Source organism: Arabidopsis lyrata (assembly GCF_000004255.2).
Source record: "Arabidopsis lyrata subsp. lyrata unplaced genomic scaffold ARALYscaffold_9, whole genome shotgun sequence".
In the NCBI taxonomy this organism is placed as follows: domain Eukaryota; kingdom Viridiplantae; phylum Streptophyta; class Magnoliopsida; order Brassicales; family Brassicaceae; genus Arabidopsis; species Arabidopsis lyrata.
In genome coordinates this window covers 1,393,612-1,411,853 of record NW_003302547.1, presented here as the reverse complement: position 1 = coordinate 1,411,853, position 18,242 = coordinate 1,393,612, and the positions used below count along the sequence as shown (strand labels likewise).

The 18,242-nt window shown below is 34.2% G+C and overlaps 6 protein-coding genes across 9 annotated transcripts; 3 read left to right on the top strand and 3 right to left on the bottom strand.

The window, feature by feature from the left end:
- Positions 1-501: 501 nt before the first annotated feature.
- Positions 502-2,847, top strand: LOC9299284 (haloalkane dehalogenase 2). Its single transcript, XM_002863242.2, has 13 exons — positions 502-713; positions 801-855; positions 921-976; positions 1,045-1,145; positions 1,229-1,298; positions 1,373-1,442; positions 1,509-1,565; positions 1,649-1,716; positions 1,805-1,885; positions 1,968-2,045; positions 2,114-2,269; positions 2,384-2,536; positions 2,614-2,847. Exons 1-13 carry the CDS (start codon positions 561-563, stop codon positions 2,695-2,697), a joined length of 1,182 nt encoding a protein of 393 aa, XP_002863288.1. The 5' UTR covers positions 502-560; the 3' UTR covers positions 2,698-2,847.
- On the bottom strand, positions 2,767-6,581 carry LOC9299364. 3 transcript variants are annotated; one of them, XM_021020966.1, is made up of 14 exons: positions 6,566-6,581; positions 5,226-5,348; positions 5,079-5,138; positions 4,882-4,983; positions 4,727-4,801; positions 4,520-4,638; positions 4,333-4,434; positions 4,127-4,243; positions 3,956-4,021; positions 3,804-3,870; positions 3,666-3,719; positions 3,491-3,580; positions 3,329-3,403; positions 2,767-3,212 (listed from the first exon to the last, which is right to left on the bottom strand). In XM_021020966.1, the coding sequence occupies exons 2-14, from the start codon at positions 5,334-5,336 to the stop codon at positions 3,114-3,116; spliced, it is 1,137 nt and encodes a 378-aa protein (XP_020876625.1). In that variant the 5' UTR covers positions 5,337-5,348; positions 6,566-6,581; the 3' UTR covers positions 2,767-3,113. The 3 variants fall into 3 exon arrangements, with proteins under 3 accessions (XP_020876625.1, XP_020876617.1, XP_020876612.1); XM_021020958.1 differs by lacking the exon at positions 6,566-6,581 and adding an exon at positions 5,738-5,874; XM_021020953.1 differs by lacking the exon at positions 6,566-6,581 and having other exon boundaries at positions 5,226-5,708.
- Positions 6,582-6,633: 52 nt separating this feature from the next.
- On the top strand, positions 6,634-7,859 carry LOC9299283 (protein FAR1-RELATED SEQUENCE 5). Of its 2 annotated transcripts, none has more exons than XM_002863241.2 (2): positions 6,634-7,167; positions 7,600-7,859. In XM_002863241.2, the coding sequence occupies exons 1-2, from the start codon at positions 6,817-6,819 to the stop codon at positions 7,792-7,794; spliced, it is 546 nt and encodes a 181-aa protein (XP_002863287.2). In that variant the 5' UTR covers positions 6,634-6,816; the 3' UTR covers positions 7,795-7,859. The 2 variants fall into 2 exon arrangements, with proteins under 2 accessions (XP_002863287.2, XP_020876660.1); XM_021021001.1 differs by having other exon boundaries at positions 6,634-7,148; positions 7,600-7,776.
- Positions 7,860-8,130: 271 nt separating this feature from the next.
- On the bottom strand, positions 8,131-9,089 carry LOC9299363 (calmodulin-like protein 2). Its single transcript, XM_002863160.2, has one exon. The coding sequence runs from the start codon at positions 8,736-8,738 to the stop codon at positions 8,280-8,282; it is 459 nt and encodes a 152-aa protein (XP_002863206.1). The 5' UTR covers positions 8,739-9,089; the 3' UTR covers positions 8,131-8,279.
- A 5,027-nt stretch (positions 9,090-14,116) lies between these two features.
- LOC9299282 (gamma-interferon-inducible-lysosomal thiol reductase) lies at positions 14,117-15,416 on the top strand. Its single transcript, XM_021021319.1, has 5 exons — positions 14,117-14,425; positions 14,540-14,605; positions 14,722-14,847; positions 14,932-15,024; positions 15,139-15,416. The coding sequence occupies exons 1-5, from the start codon at positions 14,117-14,119 to the stop codon at positions 15,280-15,282; spliced, it is 738 nt and encodes a 245-aa protein (XP_020876978.1). The 3' UTR covers positions 15,283-15,416.
- A 1,109-nt stretch (positions 15,417-16,525) lies between these two features.
- LOC9299362 (lamin-like protein) lies at positions 16,526-17,525 on the bottom strand. The gene is made up of 2 exons (XM_002863159.2): positions 17,137-17,525; positions 16,526-16,958 (listed from the first exon to the last, which is right to left on the bottom strand). The coding sequence occupies exons 1-2, from the start codon at positions 17,309-17,311 to the stop codon at positions 16,711-16,713; spliced, it is 423 nt and encodes a 140-aa protein (XP_002863205.1). The 5' UTR covers positions 17,312-17,525; the 3' UTR covers positions 16,526-16,710.
- Positions 17,526-18,242: the final 717 nt, after the last annotated feature.

Genomic DNA, 18,242 nt, shown 5'->3' with positions numbered 1-18,242 from the left:
TGGATCAACAATGGACCCATTACTTTTTGCTGGTCTCGGGAATTGAGCTGGAATCCAGGGGTCCTCCCAAACTGAGATGGATGACCCATCTCATCTCTTCCTCTTCATTAAAGAATGATATTTCCGTCTGATTTCTCTCATATTAACAAGGATTTGATTTCTTAACCTTAAAAAACAAAAAATTTGATCTTTCATTTCTTCTTTTCGTTACTAAATAGATATCACTTTACAAGATTTTGGATTTTATATTAGACGTGACACAATGTTTAAATTAAACCCAACATATAAGATGATTTATGTTAATCATCATTGTGATTGTGGTTTGTGAGGCTGTTATAACTCTTTTTAAAAAAATAACAACTCATTTGTCTCTAATGGATAAGCATTTAAACGCAGCGTTTTATTACTAACTTACGTCATTGTCTCATGCAATGACATAAGCTAGAGAAAAATCTTGATTCCTCCGTCAAGGCAAAACCACATAAAGTCTAAAGCCTATCTCCTGCCGCGAAACAACCGTTTAAACCACCAATTCTCTCATCCGTACCAAAGAAAAAAAAATGGCGGTTCATATTCACAACCCTAACTTTTTCCACACTCATCGTCTCCGATCATCTCTTACTTCTGCTTCTGCACCACCTTCCTCATATCTCTTTCATAGACACTCTGCTTCAAAATATCACAGCTTCATCTGCAAATCCAGTGACAAAGATGTATCCTTTCTTTATACAACTCCTAAATCAAATCAGTTAATAAAAAAACTTGAGAGCTAATAGAATCGTTTCTTCTTCTACTAACAGGACTATCTCATTGATGCTCCTGTTTCTGTTGGAGATGGATTCTCTTTTAGTGGAGGTAATCAAAAGATTACCCTTTTTTTGTGTATGATTGTGAAGACTAAATCTTGTTTCTTTTCGCAGGGAAGTATTCGGATCAACCGAGTCCATCAGATGAGTGGTTGAAGCAAGGGAAATGGGTAGGAAAAAGATTCCTCTGTTTTGCTATGATACTTTTGATTGAACATTTTGAGTCTGCAACTTTCAGGTTAAAGCTCATAGAGTTGGTGGCTCTGGTGTAGAAGCAAAAGATCCGATTTTCGGGCTAACAATGGGAGCTAGCTCTCAAGCTTCTAAAGATCTTTTCCGGTAAAACACACTTTGAGTTAAAACTTATTGTCTTATCTTTGTAGTAATGGCTTTAGCTAGGGTGTATGATTTTGTTTCCATAGATGGTTTTGTGTAGAATCCGGGAGTGTAGATAGTCCTCCTGTTATACTCATCCATGGATTCCCATCTCAGGTAACATATATTCCTTCAAAAACATCTTGTTACCGCGAATAACTTACATATTTTGAGCATTTGTTTTTGAATAGGCTTACTCTTACCGGAAAATTCTTCCCGTGCTTTCAAAGAACTACCGCGCCATTGCTTTCGATTGGCTAGGTAACTCGTTTTCTTGAAGTTTTTCTTTGGTAAAGAACCCACTTGCTGATTGTTTTTATATGGCAGGATTTGGATTTTCTGACAAGCCTCAGGCCGGATATGGATTTAACTATACAATGGACGGTAACATGATCTTAATAAACCCCGCTTATCAACAGACCTTGACCAGAGTTAGATTTAACACTGAATAATCTGTCGCCTTGCAGAGTTTGTAGCGTCGCTTGAGTCATTCATTGATGAAGTAACTTCCAGTAAGGTGTCACTTGTGGTGCAGGTAGGTAGCATCATTGCATTTCTCACTGAAGAAGCAATATTTCAGAAATTGTTCAGTGTTAAATTCTCTGCTTTGGTGTTTTTCTCAGGGCTACTTCTCAACTGCTGTCGTAAAATATGCAAGAAACCGACCTGACAAGATCAAGAATCTTATACTCTTGAATCCTCCTGTAAGAAAGGAACCTAAAACAAAGCGTACCACTTTCTTCTTTCTGTTAAAAACTAACTTAGAACTTGTATCTGCGGTTTCAGCTCACACCGGAACATGCTAAACTTCCATCAACATTGTCTGTATTCAGCAACTTTTTGCTTGGGGAGATCTTCTCTCAGGTCGGTTTCATCAAAGTTGCTTCTTTTTGTTTGCTCCTACAATAAAATCCTGATATATTAAACAATAGGATCCTCTAAGAGCAAGCGACAAGCCTTTGACAAGCTGCGGTCCTTACAAAATGAAAGAAGACGATGCAATGGTTTACCGAAGACCTTATCTCACCTCAGGTTCTTCTGGTTTTGCCCTTAACGCCATCAGCAGGTCCATGAAGAAGGAACTTAAGGTTCATAAAGGATCTCCTTTCTTCATTCATCTTATAACATATCCTGTAAAAATCAAGATTTCAAGTTGATATCTAGAGAAAGATTGCCATTTCATTATAACTTTTACCTGACAGAAATATGCAGAAGAGATGAGGACATCACTAATGGATAAAAACTGGAAAATCCCAATTACCGTATGCTGGGGACAACGAGACAGGTGGCTGAGCTTTGAAGGAGTTGAAGAGTTCTGCAAGAGTTCGGGACACAACCTCGTCGAACTGCCAAATGTAACCGGCTATTTCTTTATATCCGCAAGGCATTGGTAACTAACAAAGCTAACTTGAACCCATTTTTCCCTTTTCAGGCTGGCCATCATGTACAAGAAGATTGTGGAGAGGAACTTGGAGGAATAATCTCAAGAATCATAAGCAAATCTGCTCTATTCTAACTAGAGCTACTCCGCAAGAAGATTAAAAAAACATAAAGAGTCACCAGTAAGAACTAAATGAACCAACCATTTGTAAAAACTCAGCTTTATTCAAAACCTTCTGTAGTTCCAGAGGTACATATAAGTCACCAGTAAGACTTTTGTGCTAAACTTTGAGGCTCTATAAAATAAGAGATAGAAGAACAAGAAGCTCCGGTATTCTAGTACAAATGTGTAACATCCTAAAAAGAATCTAACTTGATCTACATGTATACCTTCAGTAATTGGTTAAATTCAGTACATCATTGATATGAAGATCCTCATAATGCTGTCATCTTACCATAATCATCTTTCCTTCTCTTTTGCTTCCTTGGGGTCTTCAGGGTATTCTTGTGCTTTTCTATATATGTATAATTTTGTCCACAGCAAGCAATCTTTCATGTTTGGAATCGGTCTATCCAGCACTCATCGTTCTTCACTGCATTTTTCCATCGATGTTTAAAAGTCTCTAATTCGGCGTAAGTCTGCTTCCGAACCTACGTAATGCTAATCTTTGTGAATAGAGAGTTTAGCCATACAAAGCACTGTATGGACATTATAAAAAGGAAAACTGATATCAACTTTTCAAATACCAAACTGGTTAGAAGCTTACCTCAGATCTACCAGATGATATTTGGGATGCTGAATCATGCTGAGTCTTGGTCTTATTGAGTTGTCCTGAATCCGTCTGTTTATACGCAGTAACTATAGTTACTTCCTAAATAAAAGCCATGAAGGCTAAGATGAATAAATGGTAAGAGAACCAGTTTCAAACCTTGTTTTCAGCTGAACCTCCTAATGTAGGAAGACCCATATGAAGTATATATTCGGAATCAACAATGCCGATATTTTTGGTTCGATCACCCTATTTAAAGCAACAACACAGTACTGAGAAAAAACAAAACCAACAAATAAAAGTGTGTATTGGGGTTGACTCAGTCACAATTTACCTGTGCACAATATCCAAGCTGAAAATCTATACCCCATCCGTGGTTTAAGTCATTCTGTAGAATAAAACAAAGTCAAGTATCTAGAAGTTGATGATCTTCATTAGTCTGTGACATAATTAGTTCAAACTTGTGCAATACCTGAATCATATGCCATGTACACTTCCAAGCTGCTCTGGAAAACACAGGAGCCATCATTTCGACAAATCTGTAGGTAGAGAATATTTTTAAAGAGTTTAAGAATAAGTTATAGTTTCACTGAAAAGAAGAAAATGGAGATTCAGTTCTTTTACCCTGTGCAAGGAGGTCCAGTGCTACTCTCGTTGCACCTAGCCCGACCAATGACTTTGTATGTTCTCCTGGTGAACATCAAAACATTACAATAAGAATTCATTAATTGTCATTCCTCCAATCTTTTTTCCTCTCTTTGCTAAAATTTTTCTATTGGAACATGAGAGAAGTACCTATGTACTCTTGATTTGTTGTCTCGTGAGGTAAGTTGATGGTGCACTTCAGAGAAATTAGGATCAAGAGCAGGCTGTGATATTTCAAGCCCTTCTTCTTTAATTATTGAAACATATCTGAAATGTGCATTGCATAGATAACATAAATACCAGTTTCACATCTTTATCAAATGACAAGTAATATGCTTTTTCTATGACATTTTTACCTTGTAGCGTCAAAATGGTCAACACAGAGATCTTCATCCCAAAGAAATATGTATGCATATGCTGAGACAATATCCGGGTGTAGAAAACGCTTTGCAAACCACCTAAAAGAATCATAAAGATATTGAAACTGTACAAGCCAAATGCTATATATCCGCTTCCGGTTTACTATCTTACAAAAACAGTTACCATTTGGTTTGGTTTACTACAGAAATATGAATAGCAGTTTCACTCCACTCAAACTCCTTCCATTCATCCACGGAACCATCATAATGAAACAGCATCACAACGAACTCACTTGACCGAAACTGCCATGTAGGAAGGTGGAAAAACGGAGATATCACATCAAAAACTATTTCATTACCGAGAGGCGAGAAGGCGTTGTCTGAGATTTACCTTCTTGACAATCTTGTTGACACTTTCCTTCTGTTTTATTCCGGCTGCCAAAGCTAGTAAGTTTGGTTTCGGTTTCTAAGCAAACCAAAACAGAAAATGTAGTGTTAAGGAATGACTACAGAGAAACTTAAGAATGGTCAGCAACAGGTAAATACCTTATAGCGCTTTGCGCCCCATAACGGTCGCATTTCCAAGTCAGATGTACTTGCAACAATACCTCTCGGTAACGTCTCACTACCAGGAGGCCTAAGTTGTGCCTAATAAAGCAAAGCAACATGAAAAAATGTCAATATTCAGATAGACACTGGTACTTAGTTTTGAGCATAGAAACTTAGCAGCTTAATCAACAGACCTTACACATCTTCAGTTTTGCAAGATTTAGTCTAATTATCGAACTCCATCCCGCAATGCCCTGTCAATTATTATACTCAAAACTGTTTTTAGAGTTCAATATTCAGAGTAAAGATATGCTTAAAAATTGCAGTTTAAGAATTCATACCTCTTTATAGTCTACTGTAATAAAAGCATTCCCTATAAGGAAGATCATTGCAAGAAAAAACACTAAAGAGAACAAGCGACGAAGAGACGAGCCCTTTCGTTTTTGATTCATACTTAATGATCCCTGAAAAAGCAATGAATAAGAAGATCCATAACACATCAAACTCAAATCACAAGTACCTCAATCTGCAATCACTAGTATGATCTCATTGCCACAATAAAGATTCAAGATTGTGAAAGAGTATAAATGTTAAACTCATAAAGATCCACACTTTCGTAGAAAATAGGCATATAAGTAGAACACCAACACAGAAAGAAGATAAAAGACTTGAAATTTCATGATTGAAAAACTTCAATTGGATTGTTGAACTAATGAAATTTCACAACTTTTTCATTTATTTTGAAAAGTGAAAACCCTTGAAAAACCCAGAAATGACCAAAATGGGAACAACAGACAAAAAGAACCAAACAAGGCAAGAAGAAAAGAACGAAGAGCAAGAACAAAAAGCTTACAGAGCTCAAAATCTTGGGTTTCTTGTTCATCTTTCAAGAACAGTGGTCTAATATATTTCTTATAAATCAAATAGGTAAAGTGTTAGTCTAGCGTTATAATACCATATTTTTGTCAGAAAATTTAATTGCTTTCCGTCAAAATTGGTTATTTTACAAATTGTAAGTGCCACTTTACTTCCTTAAAGTTAGCTTCGAATAGAAAAAGAAAAAAATTGGGTATGAAAGCAATTACTGTAATAGTTTTACTAAAATCGAAATTTGCGTGTAGGCATCGCCGAAAATCAAGATTTATGGCTTAAAATGAGTGACCAAATGTCATTAAAGGTCGCACGTGTATTGTTTGTTATATAAGTAACGTATATACTGCGTCACTGTGATGCGATGTCCATGTGACCAGCTTTGCTTCGATTTTTTCAATTTAGGAAAATTAAGGTGAATAACAAATATTTTTTCTTCATTTTCTTTAAGATTTTGTGAAAAAAAATCTTCGAAATTTGTAATTTTTCTCTATATTATTTTTAAAAGTACAGAATAATCATATAAATTAAAAAATAATAGCTATTATGCATATATTGTAAATATTTTTACGATCACATATATTTGATTTTTAAAATTTTAGAAAATAAAGTTGAACTTCTCGTTTCGAAGATTTCGATTTAATATATTGTTTACCAAAATTTTAAGAATTTGATGATGGTGAAAAATTGTTATATTATGTTTTTTTTTATTTAAATTATTATATATTTTATGAGGTGAAAGTAAAGTTTGCAAAAATCGGGGAGTTTAATGGTTTTGTTGTCTTGGCAAAACCCCTTTTCTATAGGTTACCCGATTAAAGTTTAGGCCAATCGAACCGGACTTAGGTTTAGGAAAATCGAACCGGACGAATGTGGACTCTGAAACAAACATACCGAAAAAAGCGTAGTTTTGTACTCCGGTGACTTTTATACCGGAAATATCTCCCTCTCCTTCATTTATTATTCACATCTCTCTCTTTGATCACCATTAACAGAACGTGCTCTGAAACTTAACGAACTCGATCGTTAAAGGGTTTTGTCACTTGGATCTTGATTATTCCGATGATGACCGGAGATCTGAAACTTCATGAACCTTACGTAGGTATGAAATTCGAGTCAGAAGAAGAAGCTAAAGAGTTCTATGTAGAATACTCCAAAATATTAGGGTTCGTTGTACGTATGATGCAGAGACGACGATCAGGGATCGATGGAAGATCACTTGCGAGAAGATTAGGTTGTAACAAACAAGGCTTTTCTCGTACTGATCCACGATCTAGTTGTTCTAGTTCACGTGAAGGTTGCAAAGCTACGATTTTGGTGAAGATGGAGAAATCTGGGAAATGGGTTGTTACTAGATTCGTCAAAGAACACAATCACTCACTTCTATTCATTGGGTCTTCTTCTAATTCCTTTGTACGTTTTCAAAGTTTGCATCTTTTTGATTTGTTATTACTAGACACTTGGTTGGTTGATGAAAGAGAGATTTGTGTTACTGTATTTTTTGCATCTTTGGGTCTTCAAATTTTGCATCTTTAGGTCTTGATTAGCTATTAGAAGATTTGGATGCTTCAGTAGAGAGATCTGTGTTACTGTTTTTTTTTCATCTTTGGGTCGTCTTGATTTGCTATTACAAGACTTAGATGCTTGAAGAAATTATATTACTGTTTTTTGCATCTTTGGGTCTTAATTTGCTGATACAAGACTTGGTTGGATACTTGATTTGCAATATTACAAACACTTGAAATCCCTTTGTATGTCTTCCATTTCACATATTTGGGTCTTTTTTGCTTTGCTACTACTACACACTATGGTTGAATAACAGAGATTTGTGTTACTGTTTTGTAGGCTGATAAGGATAGGAAGATTAAAGAGCTTGCAGAGGAGATCGAGTGTCAGGACCGATTATGCGATGCGTATCGGGATCGATTGGTGAGTTTTATCGATAATTTTGAACATTATACGGGAGAATTGTCACTTAAAGTGAGGGATATTGTAGAGAATATTAAGAAACTTGAATGTCAAATACAAACAAGAGCTTGATTCATCTATGCATTTGTCCAAAAAACCGAAGATTGATCATCGCATGCATTTTTGCTTTCTGATCACTCTGCTTATTTTGAGTTTCTTGACTTTGTTCCTCCGTTCATCAACATATCATATCATCTGCACAAATTCATTCAAAGCTCTTGAAACAGTATAATATAGGGTCGGTTTTAGCTAAACTGGTACATCAGCTAGACAATAAAATGACATGTTTTCAAGATCACACACAAGTTCGAATTTCAGCGGAAAACGAAGGAACTAATTAACTAGGCTCTGTCCTCAACAAGAGAAGATAATGATGATAAGGCACACAAGTTCTTGATTACCAAAAACAATCTAAATTTTGGTTCGGTATTATTTAAATCGCGCTAGAAGAAAATAAACAAAGATCTTACATACTTCAAAAGAAAACATTCCTGATTAAAAACGTCTTAGCTTCGATGGTTATCTATACAAAATTTATTGTAAGAATTTAGGAATGTTTAATTGGAGCTAAGAGCAGCAAATCCACCACCTCTCATCATTTGCTTGAACTCCTTAAAATTAACCATACCATCTCCATCAACATCAACCTTACTTATCATCTTCTTGCAATCTTCAAGTGTTCTTCCTTGCTTCAACCCCATTGACGCAAGCACCGACCTCAGCTCTTCATCTGTAATGAAACCATCACCATTCTGATCAAATACTCTAAAGGCTTCTCTCATATCCTCTTCTTCCTCTTTCTCTTCCACCATTTCTTGATACAATGATCCAAACTCATCGATATCCATGACCCCGTCTCCATTCACATCCATCTTTTCTATCATCTCATTGATTTCATTTTCAGGGACCATGATTCCCACGCTTCTAAAGAAGTCTTTCAGCTCGTTTTTCGCAATCTTCCCGTCTCCATTCTTATCGAACATTTGGAACACTCTACTCAATTCTCCACGATCCATTCTTTATTGAAACCTTGATGATCTTTAAGCCAAAAACTAATGGAGAAGAAGAATCAAGATCAACAAATAGATTCTAAAGGAAGCTTAAGCAAATGAAATCTTGTAACAGAAAAAAAGTTTAAGCAAAAAGGACGTCGTGAGAAGACAGAAAATTTTACAAAAAGAAAAGACAGCGAGAGAGAGAGCTTAACGGATTCTGTTGATAGATTCAACACTTTTGGATCTTTCATTTTTCAGGCTAAAAATAGTTATATATGTCTTGAAATAGACTTTATGAATCATCTAATTCGGACACAATTAAGGGAACCCCACTAGTTTAACCATAATTACTCGCCGAGCAATGGAGACACGAAATAGTAGCATGTTGAATTTCACTGAATATTCATTTGCGGGTTATATACAAAAGAATTGAACTATCAATTGTTTTGCAATCAACCTTCCACGTAAAATTGTAAAAAGGAGACATCATAATTATCTAGATTTCCTTAAACCATTCATAAACCTTGAGTAGTTTTTAAGTACCGAAGTAGCCATTTGATAGGTTCGATATAACTCTTCACAATTGATAAGCGAACCAAGCCTTGTTCTAGTTATTGAATGCATGATGCTTTCTTACAACACCTTGAGTAAATGACACTCAATTCATCTATTCTTGTTATTTGTTAATTCTTGTTTTTTTGCAACCTTGAGCTTAAAATGTACAAACACTTATAATGAGTCTAGAATCAAGGACAGAGAGATCCATAAGACGCATTTCGAAACATTTTTGGCGCATTACCATTGCTGTTACTCATTAACCTTGGTAAATAATGCATGCACCCAAAATGTGGAGTTGATATTTTAGCTTGATCTAGATGCCGTAGAGGCATGCAATATATCTGGAGATTATCGGCTCGAGATGGTTTTCTTTTAGATAACATGAGAGGCAAGATATATGTATTAGTTATATTTTTTTGGATATTTCCAGTGAATAAATTATTTGTCTATCTTGTTAATGAATCAGTAATTTCCAAATAATTGTCTTTTAATCACTAATGTATTGCTCAACTTCATTTTCAATCCCCTTTAGTAATTGTTATGTCTTCATGTTCATGAGTGTTTTGCGTTTGAATTTCCTTCAAGCGTGGTCTCCACTAATGAACTTTTGCTCACATCTTCAAGGTCACAAGGGTTTGAGTTTGACTTTTTTCAAGCATATAATTCTGATTTGTTTCTTATATCTTCATCGTTACAAGTCTTTTACATCCACATTTGCTTGTTGCATAGTAATTATCTTTGAGTTAATATCAAATTCATGTTCCTTTTCAAAAGTTGGCCAATCGTATTTTAGCTAACTCAAGTTTATCTTCATTACTAGTCTCCCCCATAAATAATTGAGTTGGTTAGGTAGAACATTTCCATTTTTAGTGATTGTAACATCCATCGTAGTGTATACATGTCCGAGTTGATCTCATAACTCTTATAACCCTTAACCAAGAAAGAGACTTCGAACTACACATAGTTCCAACCTAGTTTTATGATGCTTATAATATGTAAAATGACACAAACACAACACATCTACAAATTCTTGATGGGAGCATTAAAATAGAGTACAAAGAGAAATGTAAAAAAAAAAAAAAAAAAAAAAAAAAAAAAAAGAGAAATGTAAACAAAGATAATGAAATAGAGATTAGAATTTTTATACCCGGGATGATATTCTAAGTAGGGGCGGCCCAACAAATTACTGGGCTCTATGCTATATTGTAATTGTTTTTTACATGATGGTTTAAATATTTAATATTTTAAAAATTAGATCCTATTTTTTAGTTATTTGAATATTTTGGACCCTAAAATACAAAGAAAAAAAATTAAAAAAATAAGACCCTGTGCTTTGGCACAGTCAGCACACCCCAAGAGGCGGGCCTGATTCTAAGGCTGAGTGCTCGTATCCGTCCAACAGTAAGAAGATTTTTAAACACCGAGCATAAACGAAAGCGTTGTCTGACGAGTTTTTTGTTTGGCAACATCGTTTTGTTGTGGTGTATGAGAACACATGGTTTCATAGGTAATGTTGTTATTAGAATAACACTCCATTAATGAAGACTTGAATATTCATATAAAAAAATTCTTAGATCGGATCAGATCAGTCACAATAATTCCGGTTAAAATCAATTTCGTTTCAGGTTGGATTAATGTATGTTTGGGGTTTATTTTTTGTCGAGCCTCATTGTCCATTAGTTCTACAAACCCTTGGAAGTGATGGCGACAACATATTTTAACGGACTAAAACACATCTCATGTTTTGGTTCTGATACCATATTAAAATTGTATTGAATTTTCATTCATAGTTCATAACATATACACAAACTTACAAAAACTAATTTAATGCTACTTACATATTTTCAACGGCTAGCTGATTTCTCCAACGGTATGCTTTTCATTTATTTTTAAATAAACAAGTCAATATGTTTTCTTAGTTCGTTGGCTAAATCCAAACGTTGGAATATGCTCGTGACAACTAATCATTCGGCATTTGTTGATCTCATTTTTTAAGAATTAGTTTGCTACCTAAATTAAGTACAGATGCACTAAAATTAGTAAAGCAAACTCATAATTGTATAGACATTTCACATAAATTAAATATAAAAGTAAATCACTTAGAAAGGCGTATAAACTTATAAAATTTTAAATAGATGACTCACACAAATATTTTTATGCAGAAATATATTTAAAAATGAAACTAATATATGATTTGCTCTCTTCTTAGGTTTTAAATCTTGTAACAAGGTTTCAAATCTTATTATTAATCAAACTACTTAAGTAAAAATAAATTATTTTGTTTACGGAAAATTCTTGATGAAATGGAAACTTGAGTTTATTCAATCTTAGTTTGATGACATTAGATAAAAGGGAAAAACTAGACTCTATTAGGTTCAAGCTAGACACCCACTTGCGCATATTGTCATTAATTGTTTTCCAATACTAATAAAGTGGTTACTAAATATTGCAATTTGAAAGATGCATTAAGACCTACTTAGCTAGTTAGGTAGAAGCTTGAGTAACTTAACTTCTAATCACTTTATTTTATATTTATTTGTTACATGCTAGCTATACCATGCATTATTTAAAATAAGAATTATGATTTACTGTCAGATTTTATGAAGTAGGCGTAGAATCTTATCTTCACTCAGCTAGATCTCTGGTTATTAAAGGACTTATTAAAATAGTGGGTTCTGGGGCGTCCATCTCAGTTTGGGAGGATCCATGGATACTAGCTCAATTCCCGAGACCAGCAAAAAGTAATGGTTCAATTATTGACCCATCTTTAAAAGTTAATAGCCTTGTCGACAGCCGGTCAAATTTTTGGAACATGGATCTCTTAAGAGAGCTCTTTGATCCAGAAGATGTCGCGCTGATTAGTGCCTTGCCTTTGGGTGCGTCAACTAAAGAGGATACCCTTGGTTGGCATTACACTAAATCTGGAAAATATACAGTTAAATCTGGTTACCATACGGCTCGGATGGAGGATTTGGATGCCAGTTTAAAATCTTTTGGCCCGGATATAAAACCTTTAAAAGCATATGCTTGGAAGGTGCAGTGTCCACCTAAGGTACGATATTTTCTGTGGCAAATTTTATCAGGTTGTGTACCGGTTACAGAGAATCTGCGAAAGAGAGGTATAAATTATGATACCGGATGTGTTAAATGTGGTGCCATAGAGGAAACAATTAACCATACACTTTTTGAATGCCATCCAGCGAGACAAATTTGGGCTCTTTCTCAAATTCCTTCGGTCCCGGGAATTTTTCCCACGGCTTCTATTTACGAGAACTTGGATCACATATTTTGGAGAATACCTTCAGAAGTAGATTCATCTTCTTATCCATGGATAATTTGGTACATTTGGAAAGCAATAAATGAAAAGATCTTTGACAATGTGGATAAAGATCCACTAGAGATCTTACGCTTTGCGGAGAAAGAGGCGCAATCGTGGCAGTTAGCTCAAATTGAGCTTCATACTGATAACCATGATTTTTTCGATACTGAAAATCTAAATCGAGTGAGGGAAATCTCACTAGATTCTAACTATTCAGGATATCGTTGTTTCATAGATGGATCATGGAAAGGAACCGATACTTATTCAGGAACAGGATGGTATTGTACATCATCAAATGGAGAGATGCCAACCATGGGAGCTGCCAACATCCGTAGAAGTCTATCTCCTCTACATACAGAAGTCGAAGCTCTTTTTTGGGCGATGAAGTGTATGATTGGTGCTGACAACCAAGATGTAGCTTTCTTTACAGACTGTTCAGATTTGGTGAAGATGGTGTCTTCTCCAACCAAATGGCCGGCTTTTTCAGTGTACCTGGAGGATTTTCAGAGTGACAGGGAAGAATTTTCAAGTTTTTCTTTATCTTTAATTCTTCGTAGCGCAAATGTAAAAGCAGATAGATTGGCTCGATAAGTTCGTACCGAACCGCTTCACATCACTTATGTAAACAACATTCCGCAGGATTGGCTATTTTGAGCGTTTAATTTAAGCTGTTGACAAAAAAAAAAAAAAAATCTTATCTTCACTAAATTAAACATAAAGAACATCTGATAAACACAATCTGACCAGAGACCAAATAGCTTATGTCAGTCAGTGTGTGTTAGATAAAACGGTAAAAATGTTCATTATGACTCCACTAAGCAAAGGAGTCGACTCTTTATAGCGTTTTTTACCTCCGTTTTTGTCTTTTGTGTACATCTATTAGAAAATATACCCACTTTTATTTGTTATCATATTTTTTTCTTAATTCTATTTTTTTGTTGTATGTATAATTCTTTTTTTGTTGGGAGTCTCATTATAAATTGACCATTTTCACTAGATGATAAAATAATTTACTCGAATTGCCAAATTTGATGATTATAGCTATCTTTATTCATAACATACCTTCAAGTGTATGAAAATGTGTGTGAGATTTTTACTTCGTAATTTCATGTTTTTTCTTTGATAAAGTTTTTTTGTCATTCTAATTCATGTTTTTTTTTTCAATGACACTATTTTCTTTTTGTTAATCTGATATTTCTTCAATATGACACAAAATTTATATACTACTGTATCTATGCTATTTGTAAAAAAAATCAACAGAACATTCTCTCTTAATTACTATTCTACCAATATTTTCTTTACCGTTTTTGAACAAAAGTTTGGCTTTCTACGTAATAAAACCTTTATAAAATTTTATCAACTTTGATTTAAATGATGAATAAATTATGACCCTTAAATTCTTTCCACATATTATGAGAGAGTGGGACACAAATGTCAAAAAGGACCCAAAGTAAAAAAAAAACACGTAACGGTAAAAAATAAATATCTTGTCTATAAATAAACAGCAAGGCCGTAGTCATGAATGAGCACTCAATTCACTAACTCACTCTTAGTACAAATATTTTCAACAATGGTTTCTTCTTCTTCTTCAACCAAGCTTGTCTTCTTTACTTGCTTTGTTCTGTTCACATTCTCAGACAAACTCGTTGCTGGAGAATCCGACAAAGTTCAGCTCAATCTTTACTATGAATCACTTTGTCCCGGTTGTCAGAGATTCATCGTCGATGAACTAGTCAAAATCTTTGACTCCGATCTCGATACAATCACCGATGTCAAGCTCGTTCCATTCGGTAATGCCAAAGTCTCCAATAATCTGACTGTCATTTGCCAGGTTCTTACCAATTTCTTACCCTTCTTGTTCTTATTTATATGATAAAAGGTCACTTGTATATGTTTATTTTAAACTCTATTTCTAATTAAATTATTGTTTGGGAAATTTGTGAAGCATGGTGAAGAGGAATGCAAACTAAACGCTCTTGAAGCTTGCGTCATAAACACTTTGCCTAACCAGGTATGCATTTATCTCTACTATATTTGGTAAATTCAGGGAAAATAATTGTTACAGTTTTAATATGAAAAAATGACATTATAAAAAAAATGAAAAAATGTGATTGTTTTGGAACGCAGAAATTGCAGTACCAGTTCATACGGTGCGTTGAAAACTATACCAAAAACTGGGAATCATCATGTTTAAATGGATATGGAGATGAGAAAGCCATCAATGATTGTTACAACAGTGATCTCTCTAAAAAGGTTGCATAATTATAAAAATATACATATATATTGCATAATTATATAACCTTATAATTAACCATTATTTTTGTTGTAATTTACCAGCTCATACTTGGGTATGCAAAACAAACCTCGAGTCTAAAGCCGGAACATGAATTCGTACCATGGGTCACACTCAACAGCAAACCACTCTATACTGTATATATATATAGATCCTTTATTAACACTTACTTTCATTTATTTACATTTTCCAACCAATTTTAAATGTCTTCTGTTTTTTTTTGTTCTTTGTGTGTGTTATTGGGGATGCAGAATCTAGATGATCTGGTGGGCCAAGTCTGCAAAGCTTACAAAGGAAAGACTCCACTCCCAAAAATCTGTAGTTCCTCTGCCTTGTCGGAGTGGAAAATGTCGAAGCTTGAATTCTCGTATGTCGATGAAACTATCAATCACTAAGTTAATTATCAAACCACTAAGATGGATTTAAGCTTATGTCAGTGTGAAATAATTAAATAAAGACCTTATTTCTAAAAAATTTATGTTTATGCGTTGATGAACCTTATGATTAAAACCGCCAGAGTTGAACTATATTAGCACCGTTTGGACAAGTAACTAATGTGAGAAACACTCTACACTACTTACATTATCATCATCAAGTCATCAAAACAAAATCAATCACAAAAAAAACAAAGGAACAAAATTAAGTATAAATGTTGTATGTTTACATTTACATGCTATGCTTTGGTTTTCCCCTGTTTTTCTTGTACGGTTCTACCAAACTTGTTGATCACAAAGAACCACGCTTAGTATCTACCAGTTTATGTAGTTTCAGAGGAAATGGACAAAAATGAATTAAATTTATCAATTTTTTTGAAATGTTTTGCTAATGAAAACCACCTTTATAAGAGAGATACCATCAGAACAATCTTGATTTGACAAAAGACGCATCATGAGAAAATTTGTATAGTAGAGTGATTTGTGAAGCTATTGGACATGATATAGAGCCTTGCTAATTTACTTGACTCATCAAACAAGAGTTTTTGAACTTTTGAATTATTAGCAAAGTCGCGATCAGCGCCACGGGATTGGGTTAATTATTTATACTTAAATGATCCATTAGCTTGAGTTGTATCGTTGTTTGATCATTATTTTACGTTGATCGTCTAGCTTTTACCTTGAGCCAATAGTTTATTTATTTTCTTTTCTTAGTTTATTGTCTTAACCACTTAGCCTAATTCTATTGCATCTTTATTTACTCGTCTTTGCATTGCAATCTTTTGATTCGGTCGATTAAGTTTATTTTGTGATGATAAGCCTTTAATTTCACTGTGGATTCGTTCACATAACCATGCACTTGTGGTAATGCTTAGGGTTTATAACTCAAGATCAACATGTAAGTTATCAATCAAAAAGAGCATAATTACATACTCTCTTGGTTTCCTTCTTTTTCCGATTCGTTCAAGCTCCTAAGTTCATTTCTTGAGTAACTAAATCAGTCATCTACGAGGGACAAAACGGATTATGACCGTATAGTTGGTTCATGAAGAATTAATCCGTTACTAAGTAGTCATAAAAAGTTTCTAATAAAAACATATTAGTACAATATTCATTACTATCCGCAATGCTATACTATAGATTGTGAATGTATTTGTAGGGAACTATTAATAATGAACACTAAGGTTGAGTGTATAATCAACACTTTTTTAAGCCACAAACAAAACCTTTATTTATTATAATGAATTGAAAGTATACATAAAAGCATCTTATGAAATTTAACGACATAATCAGTTATCTTTAGTACGAAAACAACATTTGCCTTATCAAGTTGGTGAACTTGCCGGAAAAATCCAAAACAACTTATAGAGATAACATAAAATTGATTTCTTATTGTGGTGGAGGAGGAGTAAAAGGAGGAGGAGGAGGAGGAGTCTCAACTAAAACATCTAGCTTCATGCCGTGAAAGCAACCACCTCTTCCATCAAGTAGATAGTAACGTCTAGTCTCATAGAGAGGAACAATGTCTCTCCCAGCTCCACGTGTATAATTGCGTATTGGGTGGGTGGAGATACATCTTTCATAGTCAGCCTTGTTTACCTCAAGAATGTTGTGTTGGTCTCTATAAAACACAAAATCTGACAAGAAAGTGATAAATACAAGATAAGTCCAAAGACAGAACCAAGATCTTTCTTTCGGACAACCTTAAGAGTTGTGTCCTAACCAGATCTGGACTTAAAGTTCAACTTTGAAACTATTACAAGATTTGAAGCTAAATATAACAGATCTGAGAGTGGAGAGATAGAGAGAACGTACAGAGCCAGTCTCCGACGTAGAAATGTTTGCCTTGAGCCCATATGGTATAGTTAATGTTGGGGTTCCAGAACTTTTTGTCGCCGACTGTATATTTCTTAGCTGTTACTTCCGGCATCGGCGCCGCCACTAGAAAAGCCAGTACAACCGCCGCGATAAGCACTATAGATCTCGCCATTTCTCTCTATAGCAAAACTCTCTCTCTCTCTCTCTTGTTTTAGATGTGATTGTAGAATTAATTTGCTATCATAAAAATAGTAGTTCATTTCCACTTCCACGAAATTATTATTTTTGGCAAAACAGTAACTTAAGTTTAAAAAAATAATAATCATTAGTCAATAGTCAATCACAGTCCTTTATGATAAAACGATCACATACACCGACATGCATTTATTAAACTGTATTATATTGATATCTGAAAAGAAATAATCTACGAGTGACTCCACCATTTAACTCCGGCGGTCAATAGTTTGAACCCATGTTCAAAAAATCGCTAGGCGCTAGTTGGGCGGCCGGGCACCGCCTAGCGCCTAGACGGAAAATCAGAGATTAATCGAAGATTAATCAGGATTAGTTTTTGATCATTATATAGTGTTATTTTTATAATAATTTTATAGTGTTATGAATTTATTATACAAATAGGTAATTGATAACATGTTTGCAAAATTTATAAAACAAAAACCATGAAAAAAGTTTAAAACATCTATCATCAATTTTGCGAATTTAATTTCACATCAAATTGACATTCATCCTAATTATATATATTCAAAATACATATATGTATCAAATATAATATATGTACATTTGACTAATATCATCTATTATTAATATGAAAACAGTTTGTTAGTTTAAAAAACTTATTTGAAACTTAAATATATGGATGAAAAAGAACAAAGTATCAGATTTGAACGGTCACTAATAATAACTAAATGACATCCACGTTAAAAAAAAATATATGAACCTAAATATAGTGACCACCAATAAATAGATTTTGGTGGAAAAAAAATAAAGAACTTAAATATATTCAAATTATTAATTTGACTACTGAATTGATATCACTTGCCAGTTGCCACGTTATGTGAAAGTAGTATCTCTACAAAACTCAAAAT